The sequence below is a fragment of the Papio anubis genome, chromosome 3 (genome assembly GCF_008728515.1).
Source record: "Papio anubis isolate 15944 chromosome 3, Panubis1.0, whole genome shotgun sequence".
Lineage (NCBI taxonomy): Eukaryota > Metazoa > Chordata > Mammalia > Primates > Cercopithecidae > Papio > Papio anubis.
In genome coordinates, this window is record NC_044978.1 from 161,865,432 (window position 1) to 161,893,168 (window position 27,737).

Sequence of the window (27,737 nt, forward strand, 5' to 3'; positions counted from 1 at the left end):
ATGCTTTGCTGACTTTTTACTGCTACAAAGCCCACAAGGAAAGCCCTCTGCAACTGAATTGAATTATTATTCTATAATGAAGTAACCAGTGAATCTATCGTTACATTCCATATGTGACAGTTATATGTCATAAGGTGTAATTGCAGTATGTGAGGGCTGGTGATGCAAGCCGCCTGTCACCCGTATCCAGCAGATCTCAGGCCCCTGGCAACCTGGATGGCAAAGAGAGGGTTTCAGATGCATGGATAATTTTAGTGCTTCATCCTGAATACATACATGATCTCTGAAACAAACCAGAGCTGCAAGGTGCACTGGCAGCATCTCGGCCTGAGGCAAGGTCAGATCAGCCTAGCACTGGGGACAGAGCAAATTCACTCTAGGCAAGCAGTGATTTTTAGAAACAGATGCTATCTTCAGCAAGTGAGTTTCCTAGTCCGTTTATGGCCAACAAGAAAAAAGCCAATCTTTTTTCCATGTGTTTCCTTCTCATCTTTATAGGCTTGCAAAGGACAGGTGTATAGTCAGTGGAGAATGCAGAGACTGAGAAGATGGTGAGAGGGAGGAAAGGAGAAGTAAGAGAAGTGAAAGAATTGAAATAGATATTCAGGCAAACCTTCGTTATTCAAAACTTCGGTTAGCTAAGGCTGTCAGTGAATTTCACATACCCCCCAGCTACTATAGTTCACATTATAAACTCTTCCAATTACCTGAAATCTCACTTAAATTTCAGCACATCCCCTGGGGCATTCAAATAATCAAAGTTTGCCTGTCAGAAGTAATACCGGAGAGGGGAATGGTGAGTCTGAGAAAGACAGATCATAAAAAAAAAAAAAAATAAATCTTCCTTCTTAGAGAATGGCATTAGAATCATTAAGCTATGAACTTGAAATTGCTGAAATGTTATCTAAAAATTACAGAGGTGAATACAGATTTAGAAAAGTCTGTGGAAATGCCCAGGGAGTCTTACAATTGGAGGACAGAGTATCGGTGTGGGCAGGAAAGGCTCACACCCAAGATGTGAGCATGTTAATGTTGCAGGGCTTAGGGATTGCCGCAGGCTGGAGGACTTCAGCAAAATGAACATCAGCATGTGACTAGCCCCACAGAGCATTGTACTCCATAGATACCCAAATCCATGTCTGGAGAGGTTAAATGTACGTGTATCTTCAAGTGGCAGTTCTGAATGCCTATCTGGGGTTGGTGAATCTGCAGGACTTTTAAGAACGAAGGTGCTGAATGGAGTGTATACCCCTGTAATGGCAGGGAAGTGGTCCTTTTAAGCAATAAAAACGAGGTCAACATACAAATGTCGTTTTGATGATTCTATAGGAACTGTCCTGCATCCTCTCCATACACATTCAGTTTGTGTAACTGGATATTCTTTTTTCCCCAAAGCATGATGCTAAATGAGATTTAGACATTTAGGCATCATAATAAATTGATGGCTATCTGACTAAAATATGTAAAATCTATCTATCTTTATATGTATGTATATATTCAGCTTGGTGGGAACTGAAATTTATTTCTCAAATATGTATTCAGCACACATTGCAGGCCAGGAGCTGTACCTGGCTCTAGAGGTGCAAAGATGAATAAGATGGGCCCTGGCTGCAAAGAGGCCTCAGTCAGGCAGGTGGGCAGGTGGGCAGGTGCTGCAATACAGGGTGTGTGAGTGCTACTCTAAGTATACTCACAATGCCGCATGGCTCTCACTCTGCCTGGGGGCATGGCAGAAGCTTCCCAGACAGGGACTCGGGAACAGGGTGCAGGACAGCGTAGAAAAAGAGAGAGATGAAGAAGCTTGAGCGTGGGGGCAGCCGTAGGTGGGCTGAACAGGAACATGGAGGCTAGGAATAGAAGAGCTGATGATGAAGTCGGAGAGGTGCGTTGCAGCCAGACACTGAAAGGCTCCTGTTTGCGAATCTCCTTAACATCAGAGTTTGTTTTTTTTTTGTTTTTTTTTTAAAGAAGAGTGGCAAGCCCTAATTTACATCCTCCAAAGGACTGGTACCCGGACTAGACAAGTAGGGAAACCAGAAGGCTGTTGTGATGATCCCTGCCAGAGATCACAGGGCAGAGCAAATCAGAGGTTCCAGGCTGGAGGGGTGGCTTGTCGGAGGCTGGGAAAGGAGGTTGGTTGTCGAATGCTGTTCACCTGGAGCTGTTTGTTGGGTGGGAAGTGAGGTATTGCTGGATGGGGGATGGAGAAGAGGGGAAGGCGAGTGCAGTTATGAGTAGAGGGTGATCGGGGTGGAGGTACCTCTGCAGAAAGAATGAGTCTGCAGTTGAGAAGTTTCTAAATTATTCCTGAACATGAACCCTTTGGCTGTTGTCTGTTTATCATCTGCTGAGAAGCCTGTCTGGATTCGCAGGCATGCCCTTGCAGTGGCTAATGAGAGCTAGCCTGATCCCATTAGTAAAAATCTCGAAGGAACAGGAGTCTTTGTTTGGTGAGAGGTGACTCCACCCCATCCCCACCCCCTACCCTCCCCCGCCCCCCCGCACTACACCCCAGCTACCTTCATCTCTCATTTATCTGACTATAAAGCACCCAAATAGTAATGTAGTATGTCAGATAGCCATTTAATTATTATGATCTTTTGATCTTTGTTGTAGCAATTATGATTTGCTTTAATGCAGATAACAGTAAACGGGTAGATAAAAGCCCCTCAATGGCCAATAGTTTGGGCTCTTAGGATGATGAGCACAGGGCTACCTTCATGGTGTTTGTGTGTGGGCGTGAATTAACATCGACAAATGAGTTGTGAGCTCTGCTTTAAAAATGTAATGGAAATGCAATTCCAGAGAAATTTATTTTTGAGAAAATAATAAAAATATTTTATGATATCTAGTATTCACACTCAAAACTGGGCATATTTTACTGAGCTTATTCCATTCGCGTGTCACTGATTACCTAGTATATTTGGCGTTAGTATATACCAGGTGGTTTCTTCCTTACTGCAGCTGGTAGGTGTGTACCCAAGGGCAGCCACGTGAGCCTCGCCCTGAGTGTTCCTGCAGCTCCTATGCACTCCTGTGTTTCTGTGTATGATTAATAGAGACTTAGAGGTTAATTAAAGTAAAAGGATTATTATTACATGATCACTATTTCTTTTTCAATCTTTATTCAAAAACCACAAGAAGGGAGCCTTAGCAAGGTTGAGAAGTAAACTCAGTAGCATGGATTCTCCCCAGGTTGGTGCGGTGCACATTTGTTGTTTTCTCACTTCCCAGAATTCATTGCTTTTTCTCAATAGCACTTCCAAGTGGAGAGTATTACCATTGGATACAGTCTGTGTACATTAACAACTGTGGACAGGTGCTAGGCAAAGGCTCCCCATAATCTGCTTTAGGCTATTGGAGACATCCTTGAACAGAGAGACAGAGAGATTGAAATGTAACAGAGTCCAGTTCACCCCATTTGGCAACCTCTGATTCAACCTTTCCTGCAACAAGACCTGGTGGTTGGTGGTTCCTGGTTCCCATCTCCATTGCCCAGATTTGCCTTGCTGCCCACCTGTGTCTAAGTCTAGTTCTGCATTCTCTTGCCAAGTCTGTAAGGGCCAGTATCCTTCCAATATATTCCTTTGTTAGAGTGTCAGTTACTGTTGCTTACACCAAAGAATCCTAATTGATATACCCAGGTAACAGTCTGGCTCTTCCACTTACTACCTTTGTGATGAAGGATAAATTTACCTGTTTGAGGTTCTGTGTCCTTCTCTGTAAAATGGGACTAATCTTACAACCTATTTCATAGTGGCCACGTAGATTAAATACAATGTTTCAAGTAGAACATTTAGCAGTTTGGAAAATAGTAATGCTCACTGGATAGTGGCTGCTACGGTTACTGTTATAATCAAATGAAGGTCTTCTTCTTACTCCTAAGAGTGCATGGCACATAGTAGATATTCAAAAAAATACTAATTTCATTTCTCTGTCCCCTCTTCTGAAAACAAACTGAAACCTTCCTGAGCTGGGAAGGAGAGAGAATGTCGGTGGTCCCTACTCTACACATGAACTTGACCAGCAGAGTTTCGTCTTGACTGAAGAGGGAAAGTGGAGGCATTAGGAGAATAAAGTGTGTGTCTCTTGGCCCCTCCTAGTGACCAGAAAGTGGGGTATTTCCCTGTTTTTCCCTGCTCAAGTTGGCTCTTTGGAGTGTGTTTGGGCAACCATGTGACCCACTCACCCACTGATGTGATTCTGGCACCAGCTGTCACAGCGGAGGCTGAAACCATGCATGAGTCTGGTTGCCTGGGTAGCACCCTGTGTAACAATACTGCATTAGACACCGTGATCACAGACTGCATTAAGAAACAGCAAAGCCAGTGTGTTCTCTGTAGGACTGACAGCTCAGATCAAACTGCAGGATCCAAAGGTGTATCTGTAGAGTGGGTCCTGACCCACAATCACTTTCTCTTCCCTTCTCAAGCTTGGCAACACATTCCACCCACACTGTACTGTCCGATATAATTTACACCACAGGATGAAAGTTTCTTCCTGAGATGATTCTTAATGACACTCCCCCATTCAGAGCCCCTCGAGGCTCCTGATTGCTGGAAGAATACAATCTGAACTCCTCAGCACCACATCCAGGCCCTTTCTGACCTGGCCACCCATCTGTCTTTCTGACTTTATCTCTCACACTTGTACTCCCACCCTCCACCGCAGCCAGCCCAGGGTGTGGCTCACTGTTCTGACCACACATCTTCTGGCCTCTCACCTTTGTGCTTTGCTGTGGCTGTTTCCCAGCCAGGAGTAACATTTTCCCGGTCGCTGCCACTTGTCACAACTCCATCTATCCCCAGCCAAGATGTATCCCTCTACCTCTCCCTCCTGATCCATTTCAAATACCACGTTGTCCTCCAACTCCTTGAACACCTGCTTTGCTAAGCTATGATCACTCTCTCCTCCATGATAACAATAGTAGTAATGATCATTAACACACATACAACACACTGTTTTAAATGTTTGACATTTAAAACTAACTCTTAATTCTCATACCAACCCTCTGAAGATGCTATAAATATCTTCATTTAAAAATGGAGAAACCAAGGCACAGAGAGGCTAGGTAATTGGTCATGTCGCTAGTAAGTGACAAAAACCAAGATTTGAACTCAGGCATTTTTGGCTCCTTCTGCCATGTTCCCAACCATTAGTCTACACTACTTTTCTCTCTTTTCTGGGAGTTTTGTGTCTCTTTTATAGCGTTTAGTGTACTGTAGTTAGCCACTATTAGTGAGTGATAATCAGCTACTTATTACCATCTATTATTATCTGTGCCCATGCATTGCTTAATGACAGGGATATGTCCTGAGAAATGCTTTGTTATGCCATTTCATCATTGTGCGACCATCCTAGAGTGTACTGACACAAACCTAGATGGTATAGTCCGCTACACCCCCGGGCTACATGGTATGGCTTGTTACTTCTGGGCTACAAACCTGTACAGCATGTGCCTGTACTGAATACTCTAGGCAATTGTAACACAGTGGTAAGTGTTTGTGTATTTAAAGATATCTAAATATAGAAAAGGTGTAGTAAAAATATGGCCGCATAATCTTACGGGACCACTGTTGTACATGCAGTTTGTTGTTGACACTGTTAAATCTATAGGTGGCCTCTTGGACCTCAGCCATTCCCTGTGGAATTCGACTTAGGGCCCCAGGAGAGCTGCCTCTCACCCAAACAGGACCTGGAAATGAGTTACAATGTATTCCTCTGAGCTATGCAGTTACCTCTATGGAGTGACTTGTTGAAAATACTGTTTTGCTCAACACAGGTAATATGTTGAACCACCTATAACTAATCTGGTGCCAATACAGAATAGTAAAAAGAACCTGGAATGTGTAATGGAAAGTTCTGGTTTGAGCTGACAGTTGTTAGTTACTTGTCTCTAGGAAAGACGCTAACCTCTCTGAATCTCAGCTATTTTGCCCATAAATTGGGGAAAGCAGTTCTTGTCCCACCTGTCATGGAGTGTTGACTGTCAAATGGGAGCGTGTCTGCGAAAGTGTTCTGAATGCTTTATATGCTCTAAAAGTCATGTGTTCAATCTTTTTTGAGTTTACAAAGCCTTTAGCATAGCACATTTCCTTTCAAGCTCACAATAACCTCAACGTAGGGGGCAGCAGGTGGTGGGCAGAGCAGGGATTAAATCCTCAGAGCTGTGACTGAATCCCAGAGAACAAGTGAATGATTTCCATGACAGAATGGTCTCTATTGAGGTGCCTTTTACACCTGCTCACCTCTCAAAATTCACATCGAACATCATCTCTCAAGCTTTCCTCCCTGCCCCACCCCCACCCACCTGTGCCTCTCTTCGTTCCTTTCACCAGTTATTTGTTGAGTGAATGGATAAGTGTCCAGAGTGGCTTATTAGAGAACAGTGGTTTTCAGACTTTTAAAATGTCAGCTCATAAGAAATATGTGAAAATAGGCATATGTGTGTGTTTATTCCTATAGACTTTTCAAATAGAAAAGCTTCAGGAAACAATAATTACCCTTACTACAGGGCATACACCCTGATATTTTCTGCTCTGTTCTGTATCTGTTTTTTTTTTTTTTTTAAAGAAAACAAGGATTGCAACTAATGTATCATGACCCACAATTTGGAAAACACTGTCATGGAATATGCTGGAAGTCGGGAACCTTGTTCTTTACAACTGGGCAAGTCACTTGGGTTATCTGTGAGGTTTATCCCAGCTCCAGCATTCAGTGCTGACTCTAAAGGACAAGGAAGTTGGGAGGCTGGGGGAACAGGCACGTAAGCATATGGAAGCTTGAAGATTTACTGCATTTAATGCACTTACAGTTTTTCTTGGCCTATGTGAGGAAGTAGAAATCTAATGAATACTTAGCTATTTGGGCAATTACTGTTGGAGAAAGATTTGGTTTGATTCACACATTCATCATCGAGACTGTAGAGATTTGTAAGGGTGACTTTCCAATAAAAGATTCCATATCTGAAGTCCCTGGAGTTCAGATGTGTTTCTCATGCAGGAGTTTTGGGAATCTGAAACGAAATGCAGTACACACACTGTGTATTATATGTCATCCCCAGCAGAGTCTCAGGCAGCAGCCACGGATCAAACACATTGATTTTTCTTCAGCAAATACATGAATATTCACACTCTGTGGGATAAAGGCCACAGGCACCCTCACGTCAGCCTAGGTCACTAACAAGATAGAAACACATTTTCAGTTTTCAGAACCTTCAGGATTCCAGATAGCAGGAAATAACGTTTTGTTATCCAGGTATCATGCCTTCCCTCTTCAAAATCCAATGATATCATTTATCCCATGAGGGTCCCAATACTTAGCTCAGTGCCCAGCACATAGAAGGCACCCAGAAAATATTTGACTGAATAATGAGGCCAGCTATAGCTTACAGAAAACTCCTGTTGCGATCAAACTGCTTTTGAGAAAAGAACCTTCTAGTTCCGTTCTGAGGCCCTTTAGTTTTTCCCATTTCTTAGAAGTGAATGGAAACCTTACTGTTTCCACTTGGCTCCCTCATGAAAAGGAGAGAGTAGTGAGGCTTGTGGATTTTTAAACATTTTTTTTTTCCATCTTCCTTCAGGCTTTGCATCTGAGGAAATAAGTGGCAGACCCACTAGTTTTAGAAAAAGTTGTTTGAATCAATAAAACCTTTATTACTATTTGTTCTAGGTCCAGAAAAGTAGTCAAATTCAAAATGTCTCTTTCTTTGTTTCCTTGTACTAGGAATACCAACTAGATGTGGTAACCAACTCCATGAATATTCTGATTTTTGGGGGTGGGGCACAGAATGTCTAGTGTGTCAGGAGCTGGGGTTCCACAGGCTTAGCTCTATAACGAGCTGGGTTCCGATTCTGGCTTTGCAATCCCTTGGCACATTATGCAAACACTTTCATTTAAGCCTCACTTCCTCATTTATAAAATGCAGATGATAGCACAGTAACTTCATTGCATTGTCCTGAGGATTAAAGGAGATTATGCAGGTAAAGCGTGTGTTACAAAACCTTGCTTTTTGTCATCAATAGCACTACTAATAGTGATCACATGAACCCTCGTCCTCAGTGTGGCGACTCAGTGGACACACAGCCCAGGGGCAACTATAACCTCTCTCCCCCCAAGACGGTCCCGTTCTTTGATATAGACACTGTGAGTCAGGATGGGTTAAGTTATGCTTCAGTAACAAACCCTCAAATCTCAGTGCTTTGACACATCCATCATTTTTTTCTGGATCACGCAAAGTTCCCTGTGGACCCAAATGGCTCTCCAGGCAGTTGTCTGCTGTGCTTGCCCCTCCAAGCTCTGTTATCCTGTGGCAGCCCCATAGCGACCTGTGCTTCCACCATTGTTGCTGCAGGGGAGGAGAAAACCCAGCAATTCTCACCTCCTCTCTCAAGTGCCTTCCTCCTGAAGCAGCTCACATCCCTTCCAATCCCATTTTATCAGGCAAAGCAGGTTCTGTGTTTCTGCTTTACCCAAAAGCAGTGGGGATGGACAATCCTGCCACATGCCTGGAAGGAAAGGAGAACTAGAAATAATAGCAAGAGCCATGAATATTGACTCAATAGATGTTTGGCGTTTTCTCACTCAATTATAAATTGCTGCTGCAAATGCAGTTTTAGTCCCAGCACCCTGTCCCACCAAGTGACTGTCCAGAGATTCTGGAAATACTCTGGCCGCAGATGGTCTTTGGAAATCATTGAGCCAGCTCTGTCTTAGACAAGGCAGAGAAAGCAAGTTCTGGGTGCTTAAAGTGAGTTGTAACTTCTGGACTGGAGCCCTTACCCCGTGCTTTCCCCTGCACTCTTCACATCCAGTGATATTCAACAGTGGTGTTGAAATCGTGGGTTCCTCAAGGTGGAGAGTGCCCTGAGAACCCCCTCATCTTTCAAGTGTGGAAATGAGGCCCGGGGAGTGTGTGTTCTTTTGGTCCTTGTATTTTATGTCTTTCCCAAGGTACCTGCAGTTCATGATGAGCCCATCGCTGGATCTGCTATCTATAGTTACTGATCCTCCTCTGGGAGCCTAAACAGCCCAAGCACAGTGACTTAGCTTGTCTGGTTTTCCATTCTAATTTGGGTTCCTTCTAATGCCCCAGCCTTATATTTGGTGGTTGTTCAAAGCTGCCCACTAAGAAGGATCTTCATGACCTTTTTCTCTCCTGTTTTTTTGGTGTTTGTTTCCAATCACAGGGATAAGAAATGGGACATTTTAACAGCTGTCATTACAGGGAATACGCTTTTACTTTTTTAGAATGAGGCCACGAAATTTCATCTCATTCTCCAACACTCCCTTCTCCCCACTTCCCAGAGTTTTCTATTGTTGTTTTGATGAGACATGCATATACAATCGTGCGTCTCTTAACGACAGGGATGCCTTCTGAGAAGTGTGCCGCTAGGCAGTTTCATCATTGTGTGAGCATCATAGAGTGTACTTACACAAACCTAGATGGCACAGCCGACTACACGCCTAGCCTGTGTGGTACAGCCTGTTGCTCCCAGGCTGCAAACGTATACAGCACGTTCCTGTACTGAATACAAGGCAATTGTAACACAATGATATGTATTTGTGTATCTAAATGTATCTAAACATAGAAAAGGTACCATCACCTTTCTATGGTAGGACCACTATCATATATGCAGTCTGCCATTGACTAAAGTGTTGTTATGTGCTACATGACTGCATAAGATTTTTGGCTAGAGGCAGTAAAATGCAGTCCATGTTTGTACTTGTCTAGAATCCCAAAAGCTACAAAAGGTGGCACAGACTCTCATCGGAATGGCTCTGAGAGTGTTCCTCGCCCCTGAACTCGTGGGCTAACTGTGGCCTCTCAGTCCCTCCAGACCATTGTAGTTGGTTTTAACTTTTGAGACACTGTGCAGCTTGAGGCTTCCAGAGCCTGAGTTTTTAAAGTATGGACTGGATGAGAATCATCTGAACCATGGGCTAAGAATGCAGATTCCTGAGCCAGGCACCAGAGATTCTGATTTAGTGGGCCTGGGCTGGAGCACCAGAGATTCTGATTTAGTGGGCCTGGGCTGGAGCCCAGGAATCTGCATTTTAACAAGCATCCCAGGTGATAGAGAGCAGTGTTTTCTTTTTCTTTTTTTTTTCTTTTTTCTTTTTCTTTTTTTTTTTTTAGATGGAGTCTCATGCTATCACCCAGGCTGCAGTGCAGTGGCATGATCTTGGCTCACTGCAACCTCCATCTCCCGAGTTCAAGTGATTATCCTGCTTCAGCCTCCCAAGTAGCTAGGATTACAGGCACCTGCCACCATGCCCAGCTAATTTTTTTTTTTTTTTTTGAGACAGAGTTTCACTCTTTTTGCCCAGCTGGAGTGCAATGGTGTGATCTCGGCTCACTGCGACCTCTGCCTCCCAGGTTCAAGTGATTCTCCTGCCTCAGCCTCCTGAGTAGCCTGGGACTACAGGCACCCGCTCCCACATTCGGCTAATTTTGTATTTTCAGTAGAGAGGGGGTTTCGCCGTCTTGGCCAGGCTGGTCTTGAGCTCCTGCCCTCAGGTATTCTGTCCACCTCGGCCTCCTAAAGTGCTGAGATTACAGGTATGAGCCACCGTGCCTGGCAAGGAGTCTAGGGTTCCTTATAGATGCCAAAGACTGTCGTGCCAGGGTGCGGCAGAACTACAGGGGAGGTGTCTCACCTTCAGCCAGAGCTCTGCTTCGAGCTGCTTTACAAATGAGGCTTCAGCCTCAGATTTGTCCTGCTGATAAAAATAAATAACATGGAGTAAAATTGTTGGGACCTACAGAACTTTTGCTTTTCAAATCCCAGGCCAATGGGTCTCAGCAGAGGCCTCTGTGCCTGTTTTCTACCAGGCATCTCAGACCCAGAAGCAAGGGAGGCATTTTACTGCCCTTCTCGGCTTTCATGGCCTTATCTGGACCGTGCTTTGTGAGTGAAATAGCTTTTCTCTCAGACCCTAACAGAGACTGTTCAAGGTCAAGGAACTTGAATTTCCACTTTGACAGTCAGCAGTGGCCCTTACCTGTTACCCTTCAACAGGCGGGGTGTTCCCACGGAGCTTACCTACTGCAGCTTCCAATGTCTCCGTGCATGAGGATTTTTGTCCCCTAAATTGGAAGGCAGGAGGGTCTCTGGGGCCTCAGGTTTGAATCTGATAAATTGAAGGGATAAAGGTGACTGTCTTTGGGTCACCGATACTCGCAGTGCTGACAACCAAGGGTGCTGATTACGGGAAAAGAACTGGAGGAACAAGGGCAGATGTGTTAAATTGTGTGTAAATGGTATTTTTCCTGTGAAGTCTCAATACATCCCTGAGGACACTGCAGTTTGGGTTTCTGAGCCACTCTCCTCTGATATTTACTCATTGGGGATTTTACTCTTGAGAAATCACTGTGACAACAGAACCATTTTGCCTCCATGAAGACGATGTCAACGTCTCAAAATCCAGGACATTTTAAGGCAGGATTCCAACCTCATTACTGCCAGGAATAAAATTCATCCAAGGTGGAAGTGTCCTTTTTTAGAACTCAAATCCGTCTCAGAATTGCCTTTTCTTTCCCCTTTGTTTTTGAAGCTAAGCAATTACTCTTTTTTTTTTAAGGAAAAAAAAAATTGTGCAAATGTACAAAACTCTCTTTTTCCCTCTTTCATTTATTTGAAATTGAACTTAACAAAGTCAGTTCCGAGCAAGCACTATATATGAGTAATGCTTTTTGTCCATAAAAGAGCATTGACTCTAGTGGAATGGGAGTGCTGATTCTCGCTCCGCTTTGTGTGAGCGTCCATAATGACAAAGTACTCATGTCAGAGTGTATAATGAAACTATAAATTGTTTTCATGAATGCTCTGAATTTGGTCTTTTACGGGGCAAATTCAAAAGGTATTTAGTGCCACATTTCACATATGTGAATAATACCAGACGGTGCAATATATCCAATAAAAAGTGAAGTGTCCTATTCGGGCCCACGCTGGCCAGTATGGTGGGTCAGACTTAGGTGAGGGTGGCTTGCGGTGCAGGAGAGTGAGCAGAAGGAAGGATGCCACATCACTCTGAGGCAAGAGTTCCAACCAGGTGTACTCAACTGTTTTGGGGGAATTCAAAATGTAGCTAAAATGCTTAGCTCCTAAGATTGGTCTCTGGATGGGGAGTGCCTGCATTTGAATCACAGGAAAAGTTTAACACATCAGGGCCATGTTAGTGGACAAATTTGCAAGTGAGAAAATAGCTGATGGGTTTGGTGGGCAGTTGCAATCTATTGCAATGATTTATGGTTCAATTCAATTATTTTTACTAACTTTTTTGGGCTTTTTTTTTTTTTTTTTTACAAGAAAAACTATATGGACCAGGCGTGGTGGCTCACGCCTGTAATCCCAGTATTTTGTAAGGCCAAGGTGGGCAGATCATCTGAGGTTAGGAATTCAAGACCAGCCTGGCCAACAGAGCCTGGCTGTCTCTACTAAAAATACAAAAATTAGCCGGGCATGGTGGGTACGCATCTGTGGTCCCAGCTACTTGGGAGGCTGAGGTGGGAGAATTGCTTGAACCCAGGAGGTGGAGGTTGCAATAAGCCGAGATCATGTCACTGCACTCCAGCCTGGATGACAGAGCAAGACTCCATCTCAAAAAACAAACAAACAAGCAAACAAACAAAAAACCATATAGGTTTACTCTGGAAACTTAGAAAACACAGAAAAGCATCAAGAAAAGTTTTAAAACCTGGGTAAATAATTTGACTACCAAGAGATTATCGTTAGTAACATTTTAATAAAAGTTGTATTAAATATCTTAATAAAATTGTACATAATCTTACCTGGATATATAAATCCTTTATAAACAAAATTGGGGTCCAGTTGTCTACCTGTTTACCCGTTCATGCAACTTTTGAAACGTTCTGGTTTTTGACTTACTGTCCAAGGTTTAGGTTCTGTCGTGAGGGCACTGTATGTTAGCACTGTCGAAGCCTTTACGTACATGTCATTTGCTGAAAAATATCTCTCTGGGCATATGAGCTCTAAAAATGAGAATGGCAAAAATTCTCCACAGAGTCTGTGAGGTACGTTGTGTGTTAAATGGAGGCCCATGGATGTTTTTAACCTGTTGCCTGGATTTTTTGCTTTGTAGTACCTGGTGTGTAAGAGGAAGCTGGAGAGCAAGAAGGAAGCCCTGCTGATCCTCTCCAAGGAGCTGGACACCTGTCAACAGGAAAGAGACCAGTACAAACTCATGGCCAATCAGCTCCGGGAGCGCCACCAGTCGCTGAAGAAGAAGTACCGAGAGATGATCGTAAGTGTTAGGCTGCCCTGTTCGGCCACTTTCCTGTTCCCTGAATTAAGACATAAAGAGATTTTCACATGCTGTTTCTTTAGAAATGGTTAAATGTAAACAGTTCAAAGTGGAAGAATTTAGAAGTAAAAGTCACCACCTCTGTTTCCTCCACTACCCAGTCCCACTCACAAGTTAATCTCTCTCTCTCTCTCTCTGTGTGTGTGTGTGTGTATGTGTGTATGTATATGCTTCTTGCTCTGGCAACTGTGAACATATACGTGTGTGTTTGCAGTAGGCTCCCCAGCTTATCCAAGGGAGGCATGTTTCAAGACCCTCAGTGGATGCCTGAAACCACAGATAGTATGAAACCCTATATATGCTGTTGTTTTTTTAATCTGATAGCCAAATCAGCTCCTAAGTGACTAGCGAGTGGGCCACATAGACATCGTGGATACCCTGGATGAAGGGGTGATTCACATCCTAGGTGGGATGGAGGGGAATGGTGCAAGATTTCACCACACGACTCAGAACAGCATGCAATTTAAAATTTATAAATTATTTATTTTTGAAATTTTCCATTTAACATGTTTGGACCATGGTTGACCTCAGGTACCTGAAACTGAGGAGAAGTGGGGACTACTGTATGTAGTTTATTTGTTAATTTGATTATATAGAGTTCTTCAAAAAGAGGATTCATAAGTCTACAGTAATACAGAGGCCACTAGCTACAGGTGGCTACTTAGTTTTAAATTAATTAGAATTAAATAAAATAAGAGACTCCATTCCTCAGTCTCAATGTCACATTTCATGGGCTCAGGTGACTGATGGCTGCTGTATTGGGCAGTGTATATAGAGAGCATTGCCATCCTTCCAGAGAGTTATATTAGGCCAGATGCAGTGACACACCTGTAATCCCAACTACTTTGAGAGGCTGAGATGAGAGGATTACTTGAGCCCAGGAGTTTGAGGCCAAGCTGAGCAACATAGTGAGAACTGTTCTCAAAAAAAAAAAAAAATTCATGGAGAAATAAAATAAATTCCAAATTTATTTTTAAAAATAATAAAACATGCTGTTTTCCCTCAGCACTTTATTTTGGACATCTTTCTAGGCCTACAGATCTAACTCATCCAGATTTCTAGGCATACAGATTTAACTCAGTCTTTTTTTTTTGAGACGGAATCTCGCTCTGTCACCCAGGCTGGAGTGGAGTGGTGCGATGTCCGCTCACTGCAAGCTCCGCCTCCCGGGTTCATGCTGTTCTTTTGTCTCAGCCTCCCGAGTAGCTGGGACTACAGGCGCCTGCCACCACGCTCGGCTAATTTTTTGTATTTTTAGTAGAGACAGGGTTTCACCGTGTTAGCCAGGATGGTCTGGATCTCCTGACCTCGTGATCTGCCCGCCTCGCCCTCTCAAAGTGCTGGAATTACAGGCGTGAGCCACTGCGCCTGGCCTTTAACTCAGTCTTTTAAACAGTTGCATGGTAATACACAGTATGGACATAGCCATACTTTTTGTAACTTTTCTCGTACCCTGGGCTTTTTTATTTTCTCTAGGTTTTTATATGGCAAAACTTTTAAGGTGCAAATGATACTGAATTGGAGAATGCCAGCTGCATAATACTAGTTTTCATTCTTGCTGCTTTTGAGGCAATCTCTTTTTTAAGTGGGACACTATTACTGACATTTAACTATCTGCGCTGGCATTATTAAACAGCCCTGGAGTAGAAATAGAATAGAATAGATTCCTCAGGTTAAAATCATGTTGACTTATATGTGGACAGCATCAGATATTAGAGTGCTCATTTAAGGAGCATTCGCTTATTCACCTGAGATATTCGTCTTCCCTGATAAGGCACAAAAGGGAGAGGAATTGAATCCTTTTTTTTTTTTTTTTTTCCGGAGACAGAGTCTCACTCTGTTGCCCAGGCTAGAGTGCAGTGGTGTAATCTCTGCTCGCTGCAACCTCTGCCTCCTGGGTTCAAGCAATTCTCCTGCCTCAACCTCCCTAGTAGCTGGGATTACAGGCACCCGCCACCATGTCTGGCTAATTTTTGTATTTATTTTTTAGTAGAGACATGTTTCAGCATGTTAGCCCAGCTGGTCTCGAACTCCTGACCTCAGGTGATCTGCCCACCTTGGCCCCCCAAAGTGCTGAGATTACAGGTGTGAGCCACCACGCCCGGCCTGAATCCTTTTAAGGCCAAAAAAAAAAAAAAAAAAAAAAAAAAAAATCTAATAGGACTAGAAGTTCTCAATGTCTTCTTAACTTTGAGCAAGTACTGTCCCTCCCAACATTGATTGTTCTGCCCATAGAGAAAACTCTCTCTCTTTCTTTCTCTCTCTTTTCCTCTCTCTCTATGTGTGTATGTGCGTCCCCATCACTGTTCTTTGGTTCTAACTATTTAAAAGAGGAACTCAAACCAAATGAAATATTATTTCAGTTTAGGCTCTGATCAAAAATAATTTTGACAAATCCAGTTTTTTTTTCCAAATAATTTTAGAAAATATATAGATTTGGTCCTAATGGGATTGATTCTCTAGAGGTTTTTCCAAAATAACTCTGGTTCAGTTTGTAGTTATTTTTTTAAAGTATATTTGTGCTTGCTTCAGCACATTACTGGCTGCAGGGTGGGGAGGGTGGGGAGAGTCTACATTTAGGTTCATAATTTAGTTCAACTTCTTGTTTCTAAGTACATCTATATTTTTTTACAGAGTAAAATGTAGCATGTGTTTCTTTGTAGGATGGAGATCCATCACTTCCTCCTGAAAAAAGGAAACAGGTAAGACTTATTTCTGATCTCAGATTGTTTTACTGATAACTTGCAGCAATTGGGAGGATCAGGGAATGTCATAATGTAAAGAACTTCCTTTAATTTCCTCGAATTCTTTCTGTTATTGGGAGGAGTGGGTAGAGATTCCAACTGCAAAGAGAAATTGGGAGTGGAGTGAAGGAAACCCAGTGAAGTCTGGATGGGGGAGGTACACCAGTTGACTGCATTCCCCTTCTTGTTGGGAATCCTGATGGGAAATAGAGTTGAGGGCACGTGGTTATGGCACTTGAGCTACCTACTGTTCGGTGGGTACATGCTGTGGGCATATACCACTTGGTGGGTGCATACTGTTCAGTGGATACATACTGTTCAGTGGGTGCATGCCATTCAGTGCGCACATACCACTTGGTAGGTGCATATCATTGTGTGGCTGTATACTCTTCTATGGGTGCATAGCATTTGGTGGGTGCATACTGTTCAGTGGGTACATACTGTTCAGTGGATACATACTGTTCAGTGGATACATACTGTTCAGTGGGTGCATACTGTTCAGTGGGTGCATACCATTCAGTGGACACATACAACTTGGTAGGTGCATATCATTCTGTGGCTATATACTCTTCTATAGGTGCATACCATTTGGTGGGTGCATAGTGTTCTGTGGGTGCATACCATTCTGTGGGTACAGACCGTTCTGTGGATGTATACTGTTCAATGGGCACATACCATTCGGTGGGTACATCCCATTCTATGGGTGCAAGCTGTTCTGTGGGTGCAGACCATTTGGTGGGTGCATGCTGTTCTGTGGGTGATTACCATTTGGTAGGTACATACTGTTCAGTGGGTGCATACCATTCGGTGGACACATACCACTTGGTAGGTGCATATCATTCTGTGGCTATATACTCTTCTATGGGTACATACCATTTGGTGAGTGCATACTGTTGTATGGGTGCATACCATTCTGTGGGTACATACCATTCTGTGGGTGCATACCATTCTGTGGGTTCCTGCTGTTCTGTGGGTACATACCATTTGGTGGGTGCGTGCTGTTTTGTGGATACATACCATTTGGTGGATGCATACTGTTCAGTGGGTGCATACCATTCTGAGGGTGCATACCATTCAGTGGGTCACACTGTTCTGTGGGTACATACCATTCTGCAAGTGCATACCATTCAGTGGGTGCATACCATTCTGTGGATGCATACTGTTCTGTGGGTCTATACTGTTCAGTAGATGCATATAGTCCAGTAGGTGCATACCATTCAGTGGGTGCATGTCATTCAGTGGGTGCATACCATTCTGCAGGTGCATACCATTCAGTGGGTGCATACCATTCTGCAGGTGCATACCATTCAGTGGGTCACACTGTTCTGTGGGTGCATACTGTTCAGTGGGCACATACCATTCTGCAGGTGCATACCATTCAGTGGGTGTATACCATTCTGCAGGTGCATACCGTTCAGTGGGTGCATATCGTTCTGTGGGTGCATACTGTTCAGTGGATGCATATGGTCCAGTAGGTGCATACCATTCAGTGGGTGCATGTCATTCTGTGGGTACATGCTCTTCTGTGGGTGCATACCATTTGGTAGTTGCATACCGTTCTGTGGGTACATAACATTCAGTGGGTGATACCATTTGGTGGGTAAATGCCATTCTGTGGGCACATAATGTTTAGCGGGTGTATACCATTTGGTAGATATATAATATTTGGTGGGTGCGTGCCATTCTGTGGGTGCATACTGTTCTGTTTAGGTTCTGCCACTTCACACTCTTAAAAGCCATCTTCCGTTAAAATTCACATGCCTTTACTTTCTTTTCTCCTGCACCATGGCCAACACTGTTTATTGACCAAACCAATGGTTTTAGATGCACATTTTTATCATCAGATCCTTATATATATGTGGATCTGCTTCTTAACTCTGTGTTCTGTTCCTTTGATCTCCCTGTGTGTGAAAAGTCCTGTGGTTCTACCACATTATTCTTATTGTTTTGCTTTATAATACTTCTAATATCTTTTTGGGCTAACCTTCTTCGCTTTGCTCTTCCTTTTCAAAGGTTTCTTATTTGTTACTTTTCTCAGATAAAACCTAGAAACATTTTATCGAGTTCTCCTCTGATCCTTCCCACACAAATCCTACTGGTATTTTGATAGGGGTTTTGTTAAATTTATAAGTTAACTTGGTCTCTCTCTCTCATAGATAGATATGTTCTGTGGCTTTATAATTAAAAAATTTACATTGACTAAGGAGAATCTGATGAATTCCAGTAAGTCTGTTAAGCTGCATTCTTACACCTCTAAAAACGCAAGTTCAATGACCTACACATTGGCTTTGTAGCATTTCAAATTACATTAAGTTTCTATCCCTTTAGGATTGAGAGTGTGGTGGTGGGAGCTTGGACTCTGCAGGCTTTCTGCCTGGGTTGGAACCACTGAGTCACTCTTTCTTATACATGTATTTATGAGAAAGAGAGAGAGAGAATGAGAGAGCAAGCTATTTTCATATATACTTTTGTTAGAACTTTCCTTAACTCTATAGTTGTTCTGTACCGACATGCCCTAAATGGCGACTTTTTATGGACTTGAAGGGAGTCCAGATCATGGTGATGTTAATGCTGTGTGTTTCCCATTATAGGGAAGCCTCTGTGCCTGAGCAGGACTTTGAAATGGGTGGATGTGGATAGCAACCCAGGAATGATTTGCTCTCTTCCCAGCTGTCACGACTAACCCAGCATCCTGCTTCTGCTCATTGATGGTGTACCAGCACCACATGTATATTCCTTGATTCTGTGGAGTCATTACCTTGAAACTTTTTTATGCTGGTGAACAGTATGTCCAACACACACACATTTAGCCTCAGAGATCAGCTCAGTCCTATGGTTACCCATTCATTCGTTCATTCATTCGTTCATTCAGTGTGCTTACTTATACACTCCCTCTCTATCTTATGGATTATTTTATAATGCTCCAGGTTTGATCTAAAGTCACATTTTTCTGTGATGCTCATTGACTTTTTTTTCTAAACAAAATGTAGAAATTTATCTTTAATGTTTAAAAATTGGAGTTCTTAATCCTGAATTGCCAGGTGTTTTGGGTTTTAAGGTTTCGGTGGTTATAAGCAGCACCTTTGCTGCTATTTTAGAGTTTGTTAGTATTCATGAAGGAGTTTTATAGTTTTAGGGGAATTCATATTCCATAACTTTATAATAAAAAATTTATATCAACTGAAGAGAATCTGATGAATCCCAGTAAGTCTGTTAAGCTGCATTCTTACAGCTCTAAAAATATAAGTTCAACATCCTAAACGTTGGCTTTGTAGCTTTTCATATGGCATTAAGTTTCTGTCCCTTTAGGACTGAGTGTGGTGGTGGGAGCTTGGGCTCTACCACCTTCCTGCTTGGGTTGGAACCAGTGACTGCTGCATGAGATAGGATGCTTTGGGGTGCAAGTGACAGAAATTCTAAACTGCTTGAACAATAAACAAATTAATTACCTTACATAGCCAGAAGTTCAGAGGTAGTGTGGGCTCTAAGTACTTGATGGTTTATGGCTTCATGAAATTGTCATGTACTCATTCTCTCCACTGTGCCAAATTTAGCAAGTAAAAATACAGGGCACCCAGTACATTTGAATTTCAGATAGGAATGTAGAAAATTGTACTCTTTTTAAGTACAAAAGTGTGTTCTATGTGATTTTGGGGATAGGCTTATATTAAATTATTATTCATTGTTTATCTGAAATTCAAATTTAGCTGGACATTCTGTATTTTAACTGACAACTCTACCATTTTGCCGATTTTAACTCGTCAGCTTCCTCTTACATTTAGTATCAGCTTCCTTCTGTGTCTGGTTCCCCTCAGGAGAAGCAGAAAATGCAGCCATGGAAAATAAGTCCTCCTCTGCAGTCTGGCTGGGCCAGTGTAGGACTTGCTCCCATTCCTGGTCTAGTAACACGCACCAGGGGGCTGCTGTACACTCATCGGCTTTGATTCGTCACTTGGGATGGAAGGGCTATTAGAAGTTAGCAATGATGCCCACTAAACTAATTGTGAGACTTTGGGAAGGCTTCTTTGAGTGTCTTGAGTCTCAACTTTCTCATCCATAAAATGGGGATAAATATGGTACCCAATGCATAGTGTGGCTGTCAGGATCAAATGAGACAGTGCAAGTAGAGGCCTCAACACAGTGCCTGGCACGAGGTCAGCATCCATCAATGTTTCTCACCTGCTGCTCCTCCTCGTCATCTCTTTTTTAAACAATTGTATGTTAGCAGGTTGATTCTGTCCAGCACAGCTCTTGGCTGTCAACAGGACACACTGCCCTTGTTGGGACTCTTTTGGTTGCAGTTGCCGCTCAAAGTAGCTTGCTCCAAAGACAGGTTCCGGCTCATAGATTATGGGAAGAGTTGGTTAAGCATTCCCCGTGGGAGACAGAAGTGCCACTGGGCCCCAGGAATAGCCACAGCAGGGCCCAGGAGCCCAGGCCTCTCGTCAGCTCTCATCTCCTTTTCTGCTTCCTCCTCAGAAGCGGAGATGAGATAGAAAACAATATCACATTCTTAGTCTTTGAAACACTTCGTATTTTTCAGAGACCATGTATATATGCATGCCTGCATGCAGTCTCCCAGCATTCTTCTGAGGTCACACTGGGAGGTATGTCTTTCGTAAAGGCACAGGGCAGCATCACAGTTAGCAATAAATAAAAAGAGTTTAGATTCTGGCATTTAATTGCATGGATTCAAGTTTAACCTTTCCACTTGCTGACTGGGCAAACTATGTCACCTTTCAAAGACTCAGTTTCCTCCTGTTCATAATGGACATGATATTGAGATGTGTTTGTAAAGCTCTTATGAGGAATTGATGTGACAGTGTTTGTGCTGTGCATTGCCTGTTAGTTGGAGAGTGCTCAATGAGTATTGGATATTTTAAATTTTTCCTGTGACTTATCCAAGGGCACATAGCAGGTTAATGGAGAAGGCCTAGAATCCAGACCCCTCTAGCTTGTAGTTTGGTGCTCTAGTTCAGGCTTTTTCTTCTATATTCGATTCCTAGACTGTTTGAGCTGGGGAAAACCGTAGTCAACATTCAGTCCAGCCCATTTTGGAAGTCTAAAGATTAAGTGTCTTGTTCAAAGCCTTCTGCCTAGGAGTGGTAGAGAACCAGAAATTGAGCTAGAAATTTTTACCTGCTAAGCCAGGCTTCTTTCCTGTAGCAACCAATATATATGTGTGTGTGTGTGTGTGTGTGTATATATATATTTGTTTTTTGCTTTTTGGGTCTTCACATTAAAGGATAGATGAGAACTTTTACATTTGTAGTTCTAGAAATATAGTTGTTGAGGCTTTCTTTTGGAACTCAGAATCCTTTTTAAAACAACCAATTTCCAATGGCAAATCATCCGTTAAAGAAGCTGTGGAGAAATTGAGACAACAGTGATTGCACTAATAGCTTCTCGTGGGATATTGAAATGAAAATTTCTTCTTGTGACTTCAGGCAGAAGTGTACACAGAGTGCCCCTTTGCACTGCAGTGAGAGATCACCGAAAGATCTCCAACGACCCTTTAAATATTTTTCTTTTGCTAAACAAGCAGTTCCTGCAAAGCAGACAAAGGGGAATTTAAATTATCTTGGGTTAATTTTCTTATAAGATGGGATTCTTCGGGGTTACAGAGGTACATTTTCCCCGCGAAAACTCCTTGAATAAACAGTCAAACACATCTTTAAGATCTTTGTCTTTTCCTTTTTTGATTTCAAACAGACATACCACGAAAGGTATCTCTCTTGGTCCAGGAGGGAGCTGTTGCTTTCTCGCCTCTAAAACGTGATGGCTCATTTAGACAGTGACATGTGCCAAGGTGACAACCCTGGAAAAATCAGAGCATAGAGTGGTCCTTTGTGGGATGGGAAGGAGCCTTTCATTTCCGTAGAAAAGTCTCCTTGGTCAAGCTTATTTTAGTCTCCTGTGACTGCAAATCACAGTGACTTTGTATATACGTCCTGGTTTGTTGCTCAGAACCTAAAACTTCCTTCAAAGATCTCAAGTGCTTTGAGATGTTCCTTTTTATATCACTTTGAATGGTATGACTCTTTCATTACACCAGAGAAACTAGGAAGAAATCCCAGGTCCTGTCCTTAGGAGCACTCCCAAATCATAACAACAGCAACTTTATTGTGAGGACTAATGCACCTTGCCATAAGCCCTCTCAATCCTTGAAACCATTTTGTAAGGAAGGTGGAAGCACCCCCCCAATTTATAGATGAGGAAATTTAGGCTCAGTGAGTCTAAAGAACTTGGGAGCTATTAATGGAGCCACTAAGTGGCAGATGCAGAATCATAATGGCCAAGATTAAAGCAAACATTTATTTAAATAGCAACCTCCCAAGCCTATTCAAAAGCATTTGCCTGTGGGGCCTGGAAATGCATTCATTCGCAAGTGTGTGTTTTGAGATTACGAGGTGGCAGTAGGCTGCTAAGGTCTCCTTGCATAGCCAAAAAATATGTACGAATAAGCTCTCGGCTGGTCGTTCTTTTTGTAAATAAGACAGCTGTCGCTGTAGCAAAGGTCATCACTTGGCAGTTGCGGTGAACAGTGGGCCCTTGCTAAGCAAAGCAAGTTTCACTCTATTACTATTAACACAGGAGTCACCATCAGACTAAAGCAGCAGAGTAGAAATTGCAATTAAGTTTGCCATCAATCACATCTCTCAAGAATGCTTGAGTGTCATCAGACTTTTTTTAAAATGTATTCTTGCTTAATCTAGTACTTTCCCATATTGAAGGGATGGACGAGGGTCCTAGAGTATCAAACTTTTTAATACCATGCAAAAATCTGGTCTCTTTTTCTCATTCTCTTTTTCCTTACTTTTCTTGAGAAAGTGCCTAGGTCAAGGGCTTGCTTGTCTGTCTCTCTCTCTTATTTTCCTCTCATTTTTGAGTTCCACTTCTGATATATGTCTTTCAGATTGAGAGGTATGTTACCCAGACTTTCTGGAATACCTCATTTTTATATTATCGTATAGAATAACTTTTCCATGGCTAGGTTACATGTACAGTCATTCCTCAGTATACAAAGGGGATTGGTTCCAGGACCCCCGTGTATACCAAAATTCTCACATACTTGAGTTCCCCAGTCAGCCCTGCAGAACCTGTGGATACAAGAAGTTGGCCCTCCATATCCATGGGTTTTACATCCTGTGAATACTATATTTTTGATCTGCATTGGGTTGAAAAAAATTCACATATAAATGGATCTGTGTGGTTCAAGCCTGTGTTGTTCAAGGATCAACTATATTTAATAAATTCTGAAGAATTTAGGATGATTTTGTGACTGCCCGATAGGTTCATTTTGCCCACTGCCTAGATAGAGCCAATTTATCAAGACAAGGAAATTGCAGTAGAGAAAGAGTTTAATTCAAGCAGGGCCAGCTGAATGGGAGACTAGAGTTTTTTTTTTTAATCACTCAAATCAGTCTCCTTGAAAATTTGAAGACTAGGGGTTTTCAAGGATAATTTGGCAGGTAGGGGGCCAGGGAATAGGGAGTGCTGTCAGATCTGAGATGAAATCACAGGGAGTTGAAGCTGTCTTCTTGGGCCGAGTTGGTTCCTGGGTGAGTGTCACGGGACCGGTTGGCTAGTCCCAGTAAGGTTATCCAGTTGTCAGAAATGCAAAAACCTAAAAAGACATCTCAAAAGGCCAATCTTAGGTTCTACAATAGTGGCACTGTTAGCAGGAATAATTAGGGAAACTGCAAATGTTGTGATCTCTGGAATAATGGCTGGTGATTATTTAATGATACCTACCTTTCAGTAGAATTCAGGCCTTCTAACTTGCTGGCTTTTCATTAGTTTTACAAGAGCAGTTTAGTTTTTGAGAAGGGCTATTATTTAAACTATAAACTAAATTTCTTGCAAAGTTAGCCTGGCCCATGCCAGGTGTTAGAAACACCAAAATTGTTAGAAATAGATAATCGGCCCCATGAAGAAAAGTCAGCATGGAGACAAAAGATCTCTCAGCAAGGCAATCTTTACTTTCTGCAGAAAGGGTGCTCAATAGCAGATGGAACAATGGCGAGAGCACACCTGAACAAAGAAAAAGCAGACATATTTATCCTTTACGATTTAGGTCATCCTTACTGCTGTGTCCTGCATCCATTGGCTGGAGCTGAACCTCACAATCTTAAACTGATACCTGATTTGCTAATAGCCTAAAACTTTCTTAAATAGGTAAGTGCAGGGAAGAAGAAAGAAGGAGAAGAAGTTGCTTATGAAAGGTATAAGGAAGCAATAACATTTCTAAATAAGGAAGGGGCATAAGCTATGAGCTAAGACTAGCCTGGGCCTGTCCAGACATGCCTGGGCTAAAGTGTAAGAACTAATAGTTGATAGGAGGCTTTAGAGTAAGGAACTATTATTCCTAGTGTCTACTATTTTATTTTTAAACCAAGACGAGCTTTGAAGAGGAACTTTTCTACTTTCTACACTGGAGAATAAGTGAAGACAGCCAGCCTGTGAGGTTAGAAGCCATGTCAGATTTCTCTTACTGTCGTAATTTTGCAAAGGCACTTTCAACTTGCCGTACTGTTCCTGGAATATTGGTCTTTTCCTCTCTTGGCCACTGGTCTGAAATATTTAAGGACCAGGTAAAAACATGTGGCCTACCCCTTTGATTCCTATTTCCAGTGTCTGGAATAACACGAGGTTAAAAGTGTTTTCTTAAGGTTTTTTGTTTTTGTTTTGTTTTGTTTTGTTTTTTGAGATGAAGTCTCGCTCTGTCACCCAGACTGGAGTGCAGTGGTGTGATCTTGGCTCACACAACCTCCACCTCTGGGTTCAAGCAATTCTCCTGCCTCAGCCTCCCGAGTAGCTGGGACTACAGTTGCGTATTACCACGCCTCGCTAATTTTTGTATTTTTAATAGAGATGGGATTTTGCCCTTTTGGTCAGGCTGGTCTCGAACTTCTGACCTCAGGCGATCCTCCTGCCTCAGCCTCCCAAAGTGCTGGGATTACAGGCCTGAGCCACTGCCCCCAGCCTCTCTTAAACTTTTATCACTTTGTTTTTTGTTTTGTCTGTGGGAGAAATAAAAGTTTTCCTTTCTCCTCTTAGGTTCAGTGACTGGGGCCTGCAAACTTAAATGACAGAAGACAAATTAACAGGAGAAAAACAGCATACAATTTTATTAACATTTTACATGCAATGGAAATTCACAGAAAAAAATAAAACTCAGGAAGCAGTTAGACTCCGGGGCTTATGTGCCGTTTTAACAAAGGAAAGGGAATTTGGGCTTTGAGTGATGACGAATTGTGAGAAAGCAACCAGGAAATATATGGGAGAAATTAATGGAAGATAAGGGTTATTTTAGTAAGATTTGTTTATGAAGAATATTGTATCAGGTTTGAATCAGCCTAGTTATGTTAACTCCATCAGGGGCCAAGAGGTTTCACGATGAATCAGTGGCCAACTAAATGTTTTCAAATTCATGATTTGTGTTGTGAGGCTTTCACACACTAGCAATCACGTAAGTATATTCAGTGCATAGGCAGTGATGAGAGAGAGGGGGACAAACCACAGCGAGTAGCTGGGGAGAACCACACATTCACAGACAAACTAGAGAGGGCTGGAATCTTCTAAAATTGCTGACCAGCAGGGGGTGACTGCTCTTTTTGGGCAGAACTTCTGGTGGCCACTCCTGGTGTCCAGAGGCGGCCTCAGAGTTATCACAGACAGAAGTTCTACAGATGCTTCTCCATGGTCAGTTGCTTTGCTGTTTTCACGGCCCTCCACAGAGTGTACACACTCACTATCTCAGCTGCCACATGACTTCAGTTTCTCGTCAGGTCTCAGGGTGCCTAGCCGCAGCAGGAATCATCACCTCAGTCCATTATACATATGTTTATCACTTTGAGGGGTCAACAGTTTCACTGTCACTTGTCATCAGTGACTTCATTTTGAGACAATTAGCATCACAAAACACTATTATCTATCAAGATTCATCTTGGTTCTGACTGTCTCTGGTGATAGGAGTCTCTCTTTTCTTCCTGGTACTGGAGTGGGGAACACCTTCTCAAAGGGAAATGTATGCCTGCTTTTAGGCAGAAAAGGGAGTGTAGAGAACTCTTCCTGCATTTGTTGATTCTCAGTTGCCTTTAACTCAAAAGACTTATGCCAAAGTGGCATCATTCAGGGTGGTGTATCGTGATTCCCTTCATGTCCATCTTCTCATTTCTGATAGCAGGGAGAGAAATGGTACAGAATGGAAGCTTTTCTCCCAAATCTGAAAGATTTAGGGCTGTCAAATTTGACCACTGTCAAATATTTGATCATTGAAAATAGGTTCCCTTAACATCATGGTCATTGCCAAATATGATCCATGATTACACAGATGCTCCTCAGCTTACAAGGGGGTTACTTTTTTTTTTTTTTCAATTTCAGTAGTTTGAGGGGAACAAGTTGTGTTTGGTTACGTGAGTAAGTTCTTCAGTGGTGATTTCTGAGAGTTTGGTGCACCCATCACCTGAGCAGTGTGCACTGTACTCAATATGTAGTCTTTTATTCTTCTCCCCTATCCTGCCCTTCCCTTCGAGTCCCCAGAGTCCATTGTATCATTCGTATGCCTTTGTTTCCTCATAGCTTAACTCCCACGTATCAGTGAGAACTTAAAATATTTGATTTTTCATTCCTGAGTTACTTCACTTAGAATAATGGTCTCCAGCTCCATCCAGATTGCTGAAATTGCCATTATTTTGTTCCTTTTTATGGCTGAGTAGTATTCATAAAAACATAAAAACAACAAAACAACTGACCATGGAGAGAAGCATCTGTAGAACTTCTGTCTGTGATAACTTTGAGGATGCCTCTGGCTTAGAGAGTTTTCCCTCTCTAGTTTGTGGGTGTGAGTGTGTGTGTGTGTGTATACACCACATTTTCTTTATTTGCTCGTTGATTGATGGGCATTTGGGTTAGTTCCATATTTTTGCAATTGTGAATTGTGCTGCTACAGACATGCATGTGCAAGTGTGTTTTTCATATAATGACTTTCTTTTCCTCTAAGTAGATACCCAGTAGTGGGATTGCTGGATCAAATGTTAGATGTACTTTTAGACCTTTAAGGAATCTCCGTACTGTTTTTCCATAGTGGTTGTACTAGTTTACATTCCCACTAGCAGTGTAAAAGTGTTCCCTTTTTACCACATCCATGCCAACATCTTTTATTTTTTGATTTAAGTTATTATTGCATTGTGATTTTGATTTGCATTTTCCTGATAATTAGTGATGTTGAGCATTTTTTCATATGTTTGTTGGCCATTTGTATATCTTCTTTTGAGAATTGTCTATTCATGTCCTTAGCTCACTCTTTGATGGGAATATTTGATTTTTTTCTTGCAGATTTGTTTGAGTTCCTTGTAGATTCTGGATATTAGTCCTTTGTCAGATGCATAGTTTGCACAGATTTTTCTCCCACTCTGTGGGTTGTCTGTTTACTCTGCTGATAATTTCTTTTGCTATGCAGAAGCTTTTTAGTTTAATTAAGTCCCATCTATTTATCTTTCTTTTTGTCACATATGCTTTTGTATTCCTGGTCATGATGTCTTCGCCTAAGCCAGTGTCTAGAAGGGTTTTTCTGATGATATCTTCTAGAATTTTTAAGGTTTCAGGTCTTAGATTTAAGTCCTTCATCCATCTTGAGTTGATTTTTGTATAAGGTGAGAGATG

General features: G+C 42.3%; 1 protein-coding gene across 3 annotated transcripts in view; it reads left to right on the top strand.

Annotated features, from left to right (window-relative positions):
* CCDC149 (coiled-coil domain containing 149) overlaps window positions 1-27,737 on the top strand; it is a 105,623-nt gene that overhangs the window by 23,114 nt on the left and 54,772 nt on the right. For all 3 annotated transcript variants that reach the window (XM_009206616.2, XM_003898546.2, XM_009206617.4), the window contains exons 2-3: window positions 13,105-13,266; window positions 15,990-16,028. In XM_009206616.2, the coding sequence (XP_009204880.1) occupies window positions 13,105-13,266; window positions 15,990-16,028 (201 nt within the window). The remainder of the gene's footprint in view (window positions 1-13,104; window positions 13,267-15,989; window positions 16,029-27,737) is intronic.